General features: G+C 31.3%; 1 protein-coding gene across 1 annotated transcript; it reads right to left on the reverse strand.

Moving 5' to 3' along the window:
• Positions 1-100: 100 nt before the first annotated feature.
• Positions 101-15,555, reverse strand: LOC111697805 (hexokinase-2). Its single transcript, XM_023467931.1, has 21 exons — positions 15,496-15,555; positions 13,312-13,363; positions 11,986-12,047; positions 10,884-10,947; positions 10,734-10,764; positions 10,304-10,358; positions 8,726-8,785; positions 7,857-7,943; positions 7,623-7,705; positions 5,970-6,008; positions 5,860-5,900; positions 5,379-5,442; positions 4,724-4,814; positions 4,218-4,315; positions 3,087-3,195; positions 2,457-2,547; positions 2,216-2,287; positions 1,552-1,652; positions 1,278-1,334; positions 1,085-1,158; positions 101-229 (listed from the first exon to the last, which is right to left on the reverse strand). Exons 2-21 carry the CDS (start codon positions 13,351-13,353, stop codon positions 177-179), a joined length of 1,374 nt encoding a protein of 457 aa, XP_023323699.1. The 5' UTR covers positions 13,354-13,363; positions 15,496-15,555; the 3' UTR covers positions 101-176.

Genomic DNA, 15,555 nt, shown 5'->3' on the forward strand with positions numbered 1-15,555 from the left:
AAAGTTTTAAATGATATCTTAACATTCATCAAAATATATTTAAAAGAGTTTTTTGAGAAAAGTTCAGTTTTTTAAAAAATATTTCGCAAATTTTGTTATATAGCTTCCAAACTCGTTTATTAAAATAAAAAAAGTGGCACAATGTTTTATCTTTTTCAATTTTAATCATGTATTCACTATTTTCTAGCTAGTCGTTCAGCAATAGCAGCAACCAGTCCAGCACCTTTCCCTAGAATAATAATTTTATATAATTTTGCTTTATACAACCAATGAAACTTCAGAGACGATTGAACAGAACTTATTTAGTTGATTTAATTCCATAGTTACAGATGGGCATCTTTATAAAGTCCGTTTTCAACATTTTAAATTTTTAGATTTTCAAGAAACACCACAAGAATCTGAGATATAATACCTATTTTAAAATTTATGGCTGAAAAATTTGCTTTTATTATATTATACAACATTTTTACACTGTTTAAAATTATCAATCAAAACGATTTTTCAAAACAATTAGGAAAATCGTTTTTCGTTTTTCGTTTTTCGTTTTCGTTATGAAGAATCGTTTTGTTCAATAACTTTGTTTATATGAAAAAAATCGCATAATGTAATAAAAGCACACTTATCGATGATAAAATTTTGCAATTTTAATAAATCTCACATTTTTGTGAAGCAATTTAATTGTCAAAAAAACTTAGATGTCTGAAAACGATGCCCCGTATCTTAATAAATGATTTTTTTATGCAAAATTAAGACTTTTCAATCATGAAGAGGCTTCGACATCCTTCTTGTGTTTACATTACCGCCCAGAGACAGTACACTGCAATACAAAACTTTTCCTTAATTACGTCTGTTAATTCCGACCAATACTACAGTCATGATCAGAAATTCACAAATAGGAAGACGACTTTACAGCAATACTGAAGCGTATTTATTGCTGTTACAAATCAAACAGTTTTACTAGACAATTATTAAGTCACTAATTAAGTGAAATGGGTCTATTTAAAGTCATAACTTGAGTCTAAAAGTCGTCTTCCTATTCCAGAGTTTTCTGGTTATCACTTTAAAATAATAAAATCATATTTACCTGAGCCGTCATCACACAGTCCAAATTTATACTTCTTCTCCGTCATTTTCTTAATTCTAGTCTCTAGCTTAGCTCTAAACACAATAGTTTAATGAAATCTATCAAATGTCGTCTTTTAAAGATTAAAGAGGTAACATAGATTTTTTTAATTCCACGGGTATGCCAGCTGGTAGTTAATAAAAGTATTCCTTACTTTAGCGTTGGATGATGTTTATATAAAGATCCAGTAACAGCTATCGTAGAGGTTGGCCTTAATAAAAGAGTTAACAATTAATGTTAGAGAAGTTTTCAAAATACATGTTTGTTCATCATTATCTGTGTAAACTATACAATTCTTGCTCCAGCTGCTTAAAGGTCGCTAATATACGCCGAATTAACCGTAGTTTTAGTGTTAAAAAAGTAAAAGTGTAATTTCTAAGAGCGCGCGACCACAACCACCCCCTCCCTCCTCCTTTCTCGTATTTTACCTGTCCATTCGTTCAAGAAAGAACGCCATAGGTATTCCGACTAGAATACTGGCCCGCTCGGCTAGTAGTTCACATATGTACTGGAGTACAAGGGCTCCTTCCTAAACATATAGTTAATGGACCCAATTATTGTACTAGAGTACGTGGTCTCCTTTCTAAATATAAAGTTCTTGTACCATGAATACTGGAGTACATGGGCTCCATTCTAAACATATATTTCATGTACCGTCCATGTACCATGAATAGTGTACTATAGTACAAGGGTTGCTTCCTTAGCATATAGTACATCTATCCCAATTATTGTACTATAAAGTACAAGAAATCCATCTCTGAACATAAAGTACAGTTGTCGGCATTTATATCAATAAAACGAAGACGTTTTTTATTAAAAGAGTTTTGATTTCTACAAAGCTTTTTTACAAGTAAGAAACAGATGCTGTATAGTGTATAATTCATAGCTTCTCTTTGTTTTCATGTTTATATGTATCAATGCTGCTTAAAGCTTGGTAGAAGTCAAAAACTGAAATTGAAAGTCGTCTTCATAGTATTTATATTTACAAGAAATTCCTCCCCAAGCCTAGTAAATGTAGACTGCTGCTAGTATTTATATTTCATTGTCAATCAACAAATGTTATAACATATTTTCATGATTTTGTTTGTTTACCTTTGCTTGACTTGAAGCACCGAGTTTGCTAAGGATACTTTCAGTTATAGAGGTGCTTCCGTTCAACATATCCTGTAGTTCATTATTATTCTTCTTATTACTATTTTTAATATTATTATTGTTGAATTATCATTATCATTAATACAATTATTAATAAATAGTGCTAAGATTGTTTTTATGATTAATTATTATTTCATAATTATGTAGATATGTCAAAATTTTTATTTACAATATATTGCACCTGTGTTATTTCTGACACCTGTTGGGTTGAAATGGAACCAACATTGCTAAGTTGTTCTGGACAGAAGGACAGCAACCCACCAGTGTACACACTAGGAATTATTCACTGCAGATATTATTGCTTGAAATATGAAATATTTTCTTTAATATCTAACCTAAGAAGAATGATCCTAGTTAGCTCTCCCAGATATTCCCTTTAGTATATAACCTGAGAAGAATGATCCTAGCTAGCTCTCCCAGATCTTCCCTTTAATATATAACCTGAGAAGAATGGTCCTAGCTATCTCTCCCAGACATTCCTTTTAATATCTAACCTGAGAAGAATGATTCTAGCTAGCTCTCCCAGATATTCTCTTTAATATCTAACCTGAGAAAAATGATCCTAGCTAGCTCTCCCAGATATTCTCTTTAATATCTAATCAGAGAAGAATGATCCTAGCTAGCTCTCCTAGATATTCTCTTTATTATCTAACCTGAGAAGAATGATCCTAGTGAGCTCTCCCAGATATTCCCTTTAATATCTAACCTGAGAAGAATGATCCTAGCTAGCTCTCCCAGATATTCTCTTTATATCTAACCTGAGAAGAATGATTCTAGCTAGCTCTCCCAGATATTCTCTTTAATATCTAACCTGAGAAGAATGATCCTAGCTAGCTCTCCCAGATATTTCCCAGCAAAATATTTTTCATAAGTAAAGCTGGCGGGCAGTAGGGAATACTTATCTAGGTCTCTATCCCAAACTAGAGAAATAAAAACAAATTCAGGGTTGTAGAATATTTTAAATTCAGGGGTGTGCATTTTTTCTAAATTCAGGGTTGTAGCAATTTTCAAATTTCAGAGGTGTGCAATTTTTCAAAATTCAGGGTGTTACAATCTTCAAAATTCAGAAGCGTATATTTCGCCAAAAACTCAGCGGTGTACAATTTTTCTAAATTAAAAGATGTGCAATTTTTCTATTTTCAGGGTGTACAATTTTTCTAAATTCAGGGACGATTTTATTTCTTTCTGGGGTGAACAACTTTTCAAATTTTGGAGTGAACAATTTTTTTAAAATTCAGGTTTCAAAATTTAATGGGTGCACAAGTTTTCAAAAAATCCCCCCTTTTATGAAATCAGTGCATATCATTGCAGGCTTTTGAATAATAATAGAGTTAAAGATGTTAAGTTTATTGTGAATATTCCTTAAGAAATAATAAATGTGTTTTCTCTGTATAAAGGCATAAACAGTTGTTTCCTTTAAACAATCGGTGAACAACAATGCAGGGAGTTCCTAAAATCATGGGACTTCTATATCGTCTTTGTTCCGCGTGGCATTAGTATGCAAAGTTTTGCACACAATTTGTTCAGTATTCCTGTCAGTGTCCAGTTAAAACAGTTTTTAATAAAACTATTTGTCTTGGAATTTCAAAATGTGCAACTTTTCACTTTCAGAACTGAGGGAGATTTAAAAAAGGGAGACCACACTTTTAGAAGCTCATAAGACGTTCAGTCTTTATTTTGATACAGTCTTTGTCATTTAACAATTATAGGAAATCCCCTGTTTATAGGATCACCTTGCACATTTCCTCTTCCTCAACACGTTTTTTTCGGACAATAAGCTGTAAAAGCGATCAAATGAAGAAATTATTACATTTTTTATCGTCCTCTCCTGTTTTTAAGAACCATGCCTCCTTCAATCAATTAAATAACATTGTTAGTAAACCCAAATAAAAAATGATTGTTTTCAAATTAAGTTAAAAATAGAATTATATAAAAAACTGACCTGTTTTGATAAAATCAATGGATCCATTATCTCCAAAAGCTCCCCATTCCGGATCCACAATCACATCCTTCAATCCCTCCTTTGATCCACTTTCCCAACTGAAAATATAAGATTTTAAAAAGGGAAAATTAAGAGGATTTTTTTTGCCACAAGCTCTGATTTTCTAATTCCGGAACAGTGTTGTTGAAGAGGGGTAGAGGTTTAAGAAAATTCCAATAAAAAACAGAAAATTATTTTTATTAAGATCGTATCTTTTCCTTTTTCGGGATTAAGCATTGATCTACATCTTTCCAATTAACCCTATCCCTGCTGGGGTACTTGAAAACCAGGATAACAGGAATAGGGTTAATTAAATTCCTTTGCGATATTTCATGATGGTTAAACCCTGAAGAGATATAAAGTTTCTTAATAAAACGAGCAATTATACTCAAATACAAAAGTGCCCTCATTACATTAGATATCGGAATCAAGCGTTCAATATTAGTGAATGTAAATCAGTTGCTCACCGTTTTATCCTCTCAACCTTTTCCATGTATGCTCCATTAGTTCCGGTTCCAAGGATCAATCCAATAGAGCAATCAGAATAATCATGAGAACCTTCAGGACCAACAATGTTTTATGAAAACTAAAAGTATGGAAATGGACCTATCATCCATGTGACTGATCTAAAATGTGATCACGAACTTTTAAATATTGAAGAGAGTTAATTTTGATAAAAGAACAATATCTTTTTTTACGAACGATTTCTTTTTTTTACATTCCGGGTTTAACAGAACAAACCCTTATTTTATAATCCTGTTTCTTTGCAACCTGATATCGTAGTTTAAAATTTACACAATTAGGTTGCAAAGCTATTGGGATTATTAGAGTTTGTGGTTATAGTGTTAATTTACTTTTTTAAAAACTTATTTTGAGATTTAATCAAATCTTAATTCCATTAAACCTGCAGTCATGAAGAATACTGCAGGCCCACCTAAAAGTTACGTGGCCCAATAAAAGTTCGATCAAAATATTGACCACATCGAAAAAACAGCAGATTAAGCCAAATTCTTTGATCTCTGTCCAACAGATTCTTAAAAATTAAACAAAAAGAACAATATTATCGATTAAAAAAAATAAGCAAAATTGAATAGAAATGTTTGCTATTTCAACATTATTTTCCTGCTACAAGTGTTCCTGTCGTATCATTCAGGATTGCAACCACCCTCACGTTCAACAATCCAATCTTGAAACGCAAGTTTAAATTTTAATTTTTAAAATATGAAAACAGATTGCATTTCAGTACAGTGAGAACAAGAAAACTCTAGAACAGGAGAAGAGATTCTAGACTCAGGTTGTAACTTTAAAAAGTCCACTGAACATTAGAAATAGCAGAATTGTGCAGTGTAAACAGATTCATTTCATATAGGTGATTTAATAAGTCACTAGCAATACGATCTGTTTTGAAACCACATCAAATACAAGTACGTATTGCTTTAATGACTTCCTATTCCACAGCTTTCGGGTTCTCTCTGTATTACAATACATTAGTTATAAGAAAAAAGAGGAATTATTGATGTCGTCTTAATTCTTTTTATTACAAAATCAATAAAGAAAAAAGACAAATATTATTAATTGGTAGTATACCGCATTTATTTTATACCTTTTGCAGAGAGTTGTTCAACAAAAGCACTGCGTCTTCTCCTTTAATGGTTAACAATGAATAAAAAAAATTGAATTGAGTTTTTAAAATGTAGAACAAGGTTTAATTACCGATTACTCCGGGGCATGTGAAGCTCTTCGTCCAATTAACTAAAAGAAATCTCAATTAAATTACCAATTTCGGCCAGTAAATTATTTAAAAAATGTATTCGAAATTATGCAATAATATCAGTTTTCCTGAGAAAAATAATACCGTCGCGTACAAAATAGGCAATACAGGTTAAAGAAGTCGTAACGTAATTTCAAGAAGTTTTTCAGGAAAAATTCCTTTTAATAAGAATCCAGTGTTTGACCTCTAATGACCTAAATGACCTAAATGACCTCCAAAAATGAAAATGAATTTTAATTATGGCTTTATACATATCAAACGAAAGCTAGAAACCCCAGGAATACAGTAGCAGCAACGAATCCAGTGTTTAACCTTCTAATGACCTCTAATGGCCTATAATGACCTAATATTACCATTAAAATGAAATGTTTTACACTGGATTCGTTGATGCTACTGTATTCCCTGGGTTCCTAGCTTTCGTTTGATATGCATATAGCCATAGTTAAAACATTTTTATTGTGGAGGTCGTTTTAGGTCATTCGAGGTAGTTAGAGGTCATTAGATGGTCAAACACTGGATTTGTTACTACTACTGTATTCCCGGGGTTCCTAGCTTTCACTTGATAGGCATAAAGCCATGTAGTTAAAACATTCTCATTTTTGGAGGTAATTTAGGCCATTAGAGGTCGTAAAAGGTCATTAGAAGGCCAAACACTAGATTTGTTGCTGCTACTGTATTCCCTGGGTTCCTAGCTTTTATTTGTTATGCATAACGCCATAGTTTAAATATTTTCAATTTGTGGAGGTCATAAGAGGTCATTAGAGGCCATTATAATTGAATTTGATTTTACGCTAGGAATTTCGATCACTAATTAGGTGTGCAGCCGAAAAATTGAAAGACATGAAGCAAAAATGAAGGCAGGCCCCCCCCCCCCTACATCAAACATGACATCTCCACCATCCCCTTTAAAGGGAGTGTTCGCGAAAAATGAAATGGGGTATAGGCTTAATGCGATAAAAAAGCGCTTTTGATCGCTACTAATCTTGCTTCTATCTGTTGTGTCTATAAGGAGAAAATTGTTAAATACCGAATAACTTAGCGTCCATACAAATTCAGAAAATTGCAACATACGGCCTAGACCGTTAAAAAATCAATTCAATTTCTCACAAATCATTCAGATATTACAACCTTTTAGTCATCGATTATCTTTCGCCACATTTGTATATAGTTCATATTTTATAATATTATTTAATTAATTTGTTTTGAATTTTATTATTTCTCTTGTCGCTTGCGCAACTATCTAAGAAAGCCGCGCACCACTCACATGGGTTTTACAAACGCTCGATTCTTTATATGCCGGACTTTTACTTTTAAGTCTCAGATCAAATCAAGAGTTGTAACTTGTAGATTAGCGTTAAAGTTTTACAAAGCACAAAATCTAAGCTTGTTGTGAAGGTCAAATAGGCTTATGATGGGCCGGGTACTGTAAAACGTCTGGCCGCGCGCCATCTCAATCAAAACAGAATCACCATAGTATATGGTCGGGCCGGTGATTTCTACGCGTCACTAAGTCCGGTACAAGAGGTGTCGGTCCGGCTTGAATTCAAATTGACATTAGTTCATTTTGAAAGGATATTTTTTGTAAAATTAATTACCGAGTACACCGACATTGAGCGCATGCTGGATCATAGGGAAGGAGAATGTGAATCCTAGGCTTATTGTAGATTCGCCGCTAATGCTGGAGAAAAACACCATGTTCATAATTTGATATTGGATAAGAAAACAATAATTTACTTTCAGTGACACATAGTTTTTAAATTTTTTATATCAAAAGTCAAAATTTATAAAAAGTTCAAAATAATGATTGTGCTTGAAATATTGATTTTTTCCTGTGCTTTGAACAAAATTCTTGGATGCAAGTTGCCAGAAAATCAAAGAGGTCAGAACCAGGTCCAACCCGTAGTGCCTCATCAACGCTAAAATTATAATAATATTAACTAGCTGAAGGGCCCGGCGTTTCCCGTGGAAAAATAAATATTTGAAAAAATTTAAAAAAAATTTTAAAAATAAAAATAAAACTAAAAAATTTTGAAAAAAAAATTTAAAATTTTGTTTAGCCTTTAACACCCCCCGGTCACCCATGAGTGTCCACAAAAAAATTTCAGCCATATCAGTCTGGCCGTTTGACTGGCTATACACAACATATATATACGAATGTCTTGTTTTATTATATAGATAATAAAAATAATATCTAATGATAATTGAATTAAGAATATAAATCTAAATTGCAGTAAAAATAATGTTAATGATGATTTTGATAATGAAATTAATAGCGATATTAAAAATGATAATGATGATAATAGTAAACAATCTTCTTCTGTATATAATAAAGCTCTTCACTCACAAATGTGAATTTATTTGTATGTATATATGCTAGCTTTAGCTGGGCAAAAAGCTTGACCGAATGGGCTAACATATTTTATTGGAGAACCTTAGAGTATCCCAGGACTCAGGAGGTAACATAGGCATAAAAATATGAACTTCTAACTAGTAAATTCAATTTTTTTATTTTAAATTTTTTTCCACGGGCAAAGCCGGGCATTTCAGATAGTTTTCATTAATGTATATCAATATTAATAATAATAATAAAGTTAATAGTAATTACAAGGAGAATGATAAAAATAACAAAATTAAACCAAAACTAATGAAGTGTGTATGTATACATTAAAAAAGTTTAATTTTATAATAAGTTTTTTACCTGTAGTATTCAATAATCTCCTTTTCTATTCTTCCCTTCTTTAGGTTCAGTAAGATAACCCTAAAGTTGAAAACAATTAATAGATATCCATGACACAATGGAGGTTTAAGTTTGATATTAATATATTAAATAAGCTTGAAAACAATTAATAGAAAAATGGCACAATGGAGGTTTAAGTTTGATATTAATATATTAAATTAGCTTGAAAACAATTAATTAATAGATATCTGGCACAATGGAGGTTTAAGTTTGATATTAATGTATTAAATTAGCTTAAAAACAATTGATAGATATCGGACACAGTGGAGGCTTAAGTTTGATATTAATATATTAAATTAGCTTAAAAACAATTAATAGATATCTGACACAATGGAGGTTTAAGTTTGATATTAATATATTAAATTAGCTTAAAAACAATTAATAGATATCTGACACAATGTAATAGGTTTAAGTACGATATTAATATATTAAATTAGCTTAAAAACAGTTAATAGATATCTGACACAATGGAGGTTTGAGTTTGATATAAATATATTAAATTAGCTTGAAAACAATTAATAGATATCTGACACAATGTAGGTTTAAGTTTGATATAAATATATATTAAATTAGCTTAAAAACAATTAATAGATATCTGGCAGAATGGAGGTTTAAGTTTGATATAAATATATATTAAATTAGCTTAAAAACAATTAATAGATATCTGGCACAATGGAGGTTTAAGTTTGATATAAATATATTAAATTAGCTTGAAAACAATTAATAGATATCTGTCACAATGGAGGTTTAAGTTTGATATTAATATATTAAATAAGCTTGAAAATCCAGCTTTCCTAATAAAAGCCTAAATACTCAATATACTTAAATCAGGCTAGGACATTCCTATGGTTCTTCCAAGCTTCCCAATCAAAATTTGAGGCAAATCTATTATGGAGTTCATGAGTTATGACCGGACAAACAAACAGACATTTAAACTTTACATATATAGATACAGATGATGTTTTATTCTCAAAAAAAAACCCTAAGATCAAATATCTTCTTTATTTATTTCGTAAGATATAACTGTAAAAGAATTTTATTATAAAAGCCATTTTTTAAAAATTAATGTTCAATTTTATAGGCATGACCATATACATTTACATTTTATGTTATTTTACTGCAAGAAAGCTTTGCACTCTATTTTACCCCCGTTCCTCCAACGCCCCCCCCCCTCAAAAAAAACTAGTTACTGCTAAGGACATAAAAAGATGCTGCTCTNCCCCCCCCCCTTCCTAAAAAGGAGTGTTTGGCTAGTTATGTTAGTTGAGTTGAGATTGCAGTATTGTAGAGAAATTGTTTAGAAATCATTTATGACTTATAGAACGTTTGTACAGTGTATACTTGCTATGCTAATTGTAAGTGCGCAAAATCGGCTGCCCAGCAGGGTTTTAAAGATCGATTTAGCGTTCTTTCTTAGAAGTTATACACTGTACAAACGTCTTAAAGGTCTCAAATGAGATGTTTACAAGATTGCACTCTCAGCTCAACTACCATGTCTAGCCAGACACTCCCTTTAAGTGATATTTGAAGACGACCAACCTGAAGTTTGTTCCACCCAGGTCTAATGCTAGAAAATCTCCCTCCTCCGAACCATCTGATAAAAACAGGAAAATAAATCATACAAAATAAATATATTTTTAACAGGGGTTTAGGGCGCTAAGCACCCTTTTTATAGTAACAATTTTACCTTTACCTCTAGATTTTAAAGTCGTACTCCAAAAAAAGCATGTTTGTGGATTTTTAAGACAAATTGAGGGATTTCAAAAATCGTTTAAGGCGATATAAAATTTCAGGCAAAATATTTGAGTTTTTGTCTTTTATTAGACACAGACAAACAAACAAAATAAGTCGAGTTACGTTAAAAACTTTGATATTGTCAAAAAAAACGTGACATAATTATATGATAAGCCAGAAGATAGATTAGTCTTTAGGCATAAAGTGTTTAACACGAATAGGTTACAACTCTTACCTAGAAGCTCAGGAATGTATGTATTCTCCATCTGCATTTTATATTTTATAACATTCAATATTTACGATAATTTGGAAAATCAGAGTTAGAAAGGTGCTTCACAAGGTAAAAAAGAAAATCCCTTTAAGTAAAAGCAAAGTAAAAATATCCCTGGATTGAGGATCCCTCCAATCCAGATTCAATCCCTTTTTCAACCTCATCCTCAAACACATCCCTAAAATACAAGTTATTGGGATTGTCAGCTGAATATTACTTAGGACTCTGGAGAGCTACACATTTGTATCTTGCAGTTTGCAGTTGTTGTTATTTTTATTGTTATATTTGTACTATATCAGGGTTATCAATTTCTCGAGACAGGAACATCAGATAAAACTTTCAATGGTCGCGATCAAGAACTAAAGGGATTAGCTTTCAGCCTATACCCCCTTTCATTTTTCCTTTACAGTCCCTTTAAGGACGACTTGAGACTCATAACATGTGACAATTGTGATTTATTTTTGTCTCGTGACCTGTAAATTTTCTTTCAATGGCTTATTTTATGATTTGGCAAAGAGAGGTCATAGTTGCAGACATATTCCGTACAGTCGTCTCTGAAGTCTCATCCTTTGTGGATAACCCTGTATATAAGGTATAAACCCTTACAGTTCAATATTATTTCAGTCAGTCTTTAATACAATTTCTCGTAGGACTGGGCACTGGCTCATTTTGGCTCCATTTAAAGATTTTTTGAAGAGACAAGTATTTTTTTTTCTAATTTCAGATAATTAGTTAGGGGTTCAATTTATCTGTCGAAAACGACGCTAATCACTAATGGTTAACTATAGGGATAAATAAACAGTATAAACAAAAAATCTGAGAAGGAATCTCGTGGATTTTCTTATGAGATCATATTAATGTAAAGTCCAACACACAAAATTAGGCTCAATCGTTTTAGCAGTATTTACGTTTACTAGGCTTTAAGAGTGCTTCGCGCCCATATTCTTTTTCAACTTCTAATTGAATCTTTGAGCATCTTCTCTTTGTACAATATAAAACAAGAACAAAAAAGTTTGTGGATTTAATAATATTTGTTCGTGCCTTTTCAAAATTTAACAAAAATTTTAAAAAATCTTTTGGACATAAAATTCCTAGCCGATATGTTCAGTTTTGTAAAGAGTGATATTGTTAAGGTGAATTAATATCTTTCCATTGTATTATATTATACATTAAAGCATGATATTGAATTTTTAAAAAAGATTTAACTCAAAAATACCTGAGTTTCTTAACCTTAGTCTCATCCAAAATAAGAGGGCTCAAGTGCTCACAAATCTTAGCCTCAACAAAATTAATAATAATTAGAATAATAATTTACAAAAATGATAACAATAAAAACTGTAATTTACGAAGATAATATAATTAAAGTTATCTTTTACAAAGATGATAGCATAATTTGTAATAATTTTAAATAATAATTAAAAGTGATTATTAAAATAATAATTTACAAAGATAATAATAATTAGAATAATAATTTACAAAAAAGTAAAAATTAATCGAAAATGATTTACAAATGAAATAATTTACACCAATCTACCAGTTTTCAATTGAATTGAAGAGCTATTGAGAAGAAAAGAAATGTTTTGAATTTCTAATCTGTAACTAGAAACATTTTCTATCTCCGGCCTGCAGTATTAAGTAAAAATAAAAAATAGAAGAGCTACGATGTGGCATGAATTTTACCTTCTCCATCTTTCTAATTTTGCATTGATCCTATAGTCAAATGTAAAATGTGCTTGTTTGTAGCTTCAATTTTATCAATCCAGATACAACTCTCTCTGAATTCTTAAGCACGTATCAATCCAGATACAACTTGCTCGCGAACTCTATACTTTACAATAATATTTTAGTCTATATCAATCCAGATACAACTCTATATTCTTAAGTATGTATCAATCCAAATATAACTCGCTCTCTAACTCTATACACTCTACCGAGTATTTAAACGCCTGACCGTAATGAAACAGTATTCAAATTCCACTGATCTTTATTTTGGATTTAATAGTACAGGTTAATAATATGGACTGATAGGTCTATTCAGAAATTTACTAACATAGGACATATGAATTAGGGTTATTCCTATATATTTATTACATGTTTATATCTGATAGTCAGTATAGTATAGAAGATAATAATCAAAATACTAATTTTGAACTAATCTACTTCATGTCAAACATGAAGGTTAATATGTAAGATTAAAATCTGACATAAATCTTATTGAAAAGTTATTGAAAACAAAACAAGTGTTTTTAATGTCCATGTAAAAAACACAGGCAAACGTGCTTTTTTCATACTTAAAACAAAACTTAAGGATTGACGAGGTCACAATGTCGTACCCCCAGTAATGTTGTATGAATATGAAGGTCTGTCACGATTGCAGTGAATACAATACTTTTCAGTTTCTTAGTAACAGAAATGTTTAAGTACGTGGGTAGGCCAAGTAACCAAGGGCTAGGACCTAGTGAAACTTCAAAGTTGGCCCGATCATGATGCTTGCATGACAACAAGAAAAGTCTAGATAAAACATATGAATTTTTTTGCTTACCCTGAGTTCTTCATTGGAAATTGCTAACTGTGGTACTTCCATTTTTAGATATCTTAACAAAACATTTTAATTTTTTTTTTCATTTTTTATTATGAAAAAAAATGTTTGTAATGTGTAGGAAAAATTTGAATTCAAAATAATAAAATTTGATTTTAATTAAATATTTGTTTTTTTTAACATTTTTATAGTTTTATCTTACGTTATATATATTTATATTTAAAAACTTGCTTATAAGTTGTTTCACTATGCCAGAGTATAGAATTACTAAGATCTATGTTGTTGACTCTGCCTTGTGTTTACATTCTATTGAACTACAGACTGTAGACTAGACTGTATTGTGTAGACTGTAGAGTGTAGAGTGTAAAATATTTTGAATGTTCACCTCTCCCCCCCCCCCNTGTTGTGCCCCCTTAAAAAAACCTTTTTTGAAAAATTTTTTGAATGTTCACCTCTCCCCCCCCCCCGAGGAGGGGAAGGCAATCCGCACCCGTATAGCCTCCATCCCCCAATTTACTCCAAACATAGACTTGCGGCAACGCGCTCACCTATAGCGCTTCCTTAGCCGCACCCATTTCCGGCAAAATGATTTTACTTATGAATTTTTATGAAAGAGGAATGCAGCGTTAATCTAAGATTTTAAAGACGTCATGTTGTCTATTATATTAAAGCATTTTATAATCATATTTTTTTTGGCTGATTTTTATCTTCTCTAAAAATGTTTTTGAAGGAAAGGAGAAATACAATCTTTACAAAAAAATAACCCAGTTTTGCAATTCAGTTTTAAACTATCTAAAATCAGATAGATAAATAGCTAAATAGATTTAGATATTTTTAAACAGAATTCTACGCAAATCTGTGTTATTTCTAGTAAAAATTTTATTTCTCTCTTCCGTCAAAAACATTTTTAGACAAGAATAACATCGAAGCCGTCATGCATGTACAAAATATTTTATTTTAGGAGAAAATCGCGAAACATTTTGCTGGAAGATATATAAGTCGAGTAAATTTGGGATGGAGGTTATACGGGAGCGGATTGCCTTCCCCCCCTCTCCCTATACCCAGAACCCACCATATGTTAAACCTCAATGTACAGAGTAACCCCCCTCCTCCGCCCCGGCCCCCTAAGTAACTCTGGGCTCTCCCACCTCCCAGGCCTCCAGTCCCCAACCCCCGCAACTTTACCGTTTAATATTTAAACAGCCCTGTTTGTCCTTTGGCTTTGAATTTCAAGTAAAAGAATGATTTTTTCCACAAACTCTATCTTTTTATACTCTATATCTTGGCAACCCGATGGCGTAGACATTTCATATGTCAAACCATGAATTTTGTTAGATCATATAGTTTCTACAGCTTCAAATATGAAAGGTTCACACCATCAGGTTTTAAAAGTATAGGGATTAGAAAAATTATCTATTATAGTAACTGCTCTATGAAGCGAGAACAGCAAACTTGTTTCATTGCACAAACAAATATTTCTCAATTCTTTAAGAACTTTTTAAAAATTCGAAAAACACGCAATTCATTCTACTCCCATTATTGTTATTTTTGTTATTATCATTATTATATTATTATTTCTAATATTGTTAATATTATTATTTTACGATGAAAATGAAGTAAATTGCAAAAAAGATTTAAAAGTTCGTTGTTCTTTTTAATCCGTTTATTGAAGAGCTATTGATGAAGATCAAACAAGTTATTATATTTATTATTTTTATCATCTGTTTTTTAATTTACCATTAATATAGGTTTTTGTTATAGTTAATATTATGCATAAATACAGGTTTTTCTTATCTTTTCGTTATGTATTAATTTATTGATTTTTGTTGTTATCATTTCGTTATCCTTTTTTTATTTTGTTATCCTTTTATTATGCATTAATATATGTTTTGGTTATATATATTATTTTATCTTTTTTAAAAGATTGTTTAGCCCCCCCCCCCCCTCCATCTAGTATTAAAGATATGATTAAGTGTGGAGGTGAGGTCATCTTTAACCAGGAATGGTTCTGTGAAGTAAAATAGAAAGAGAGAGATATATTAATTCGGTGTGCAATGTGTCAAGTTATATTCAGAACACCGGATTTAACCAGTTTTAAAACCGCAAAATTCCAAAATAATTTAGCAATATTTCCAGATAAAAAAGCTGGGAACGCCTAGGGAGAGTGCAGGGATTTATCTTACATACTTGGAAAGGAGTGTAGGTGTACCCCTGATTATACTGCAGTGGCTGTTCCGACCAGATGCA

The sequence above is a fragment of the Eurytemora carolleeae genome, unplaced genomic scaffold (assembly GCF_000591075.1).
Source record: "Eurytemora carolleeae unplaced genomic scaffold, Eaff_2.0 scaffold135, whole genome shotgun sequence".
NCBI lineage: Eukaryota > Metazoa > Arthropoda > Copepoda > Calanoida > Temoridae > Eurytemora > Eurytemora carolleeae.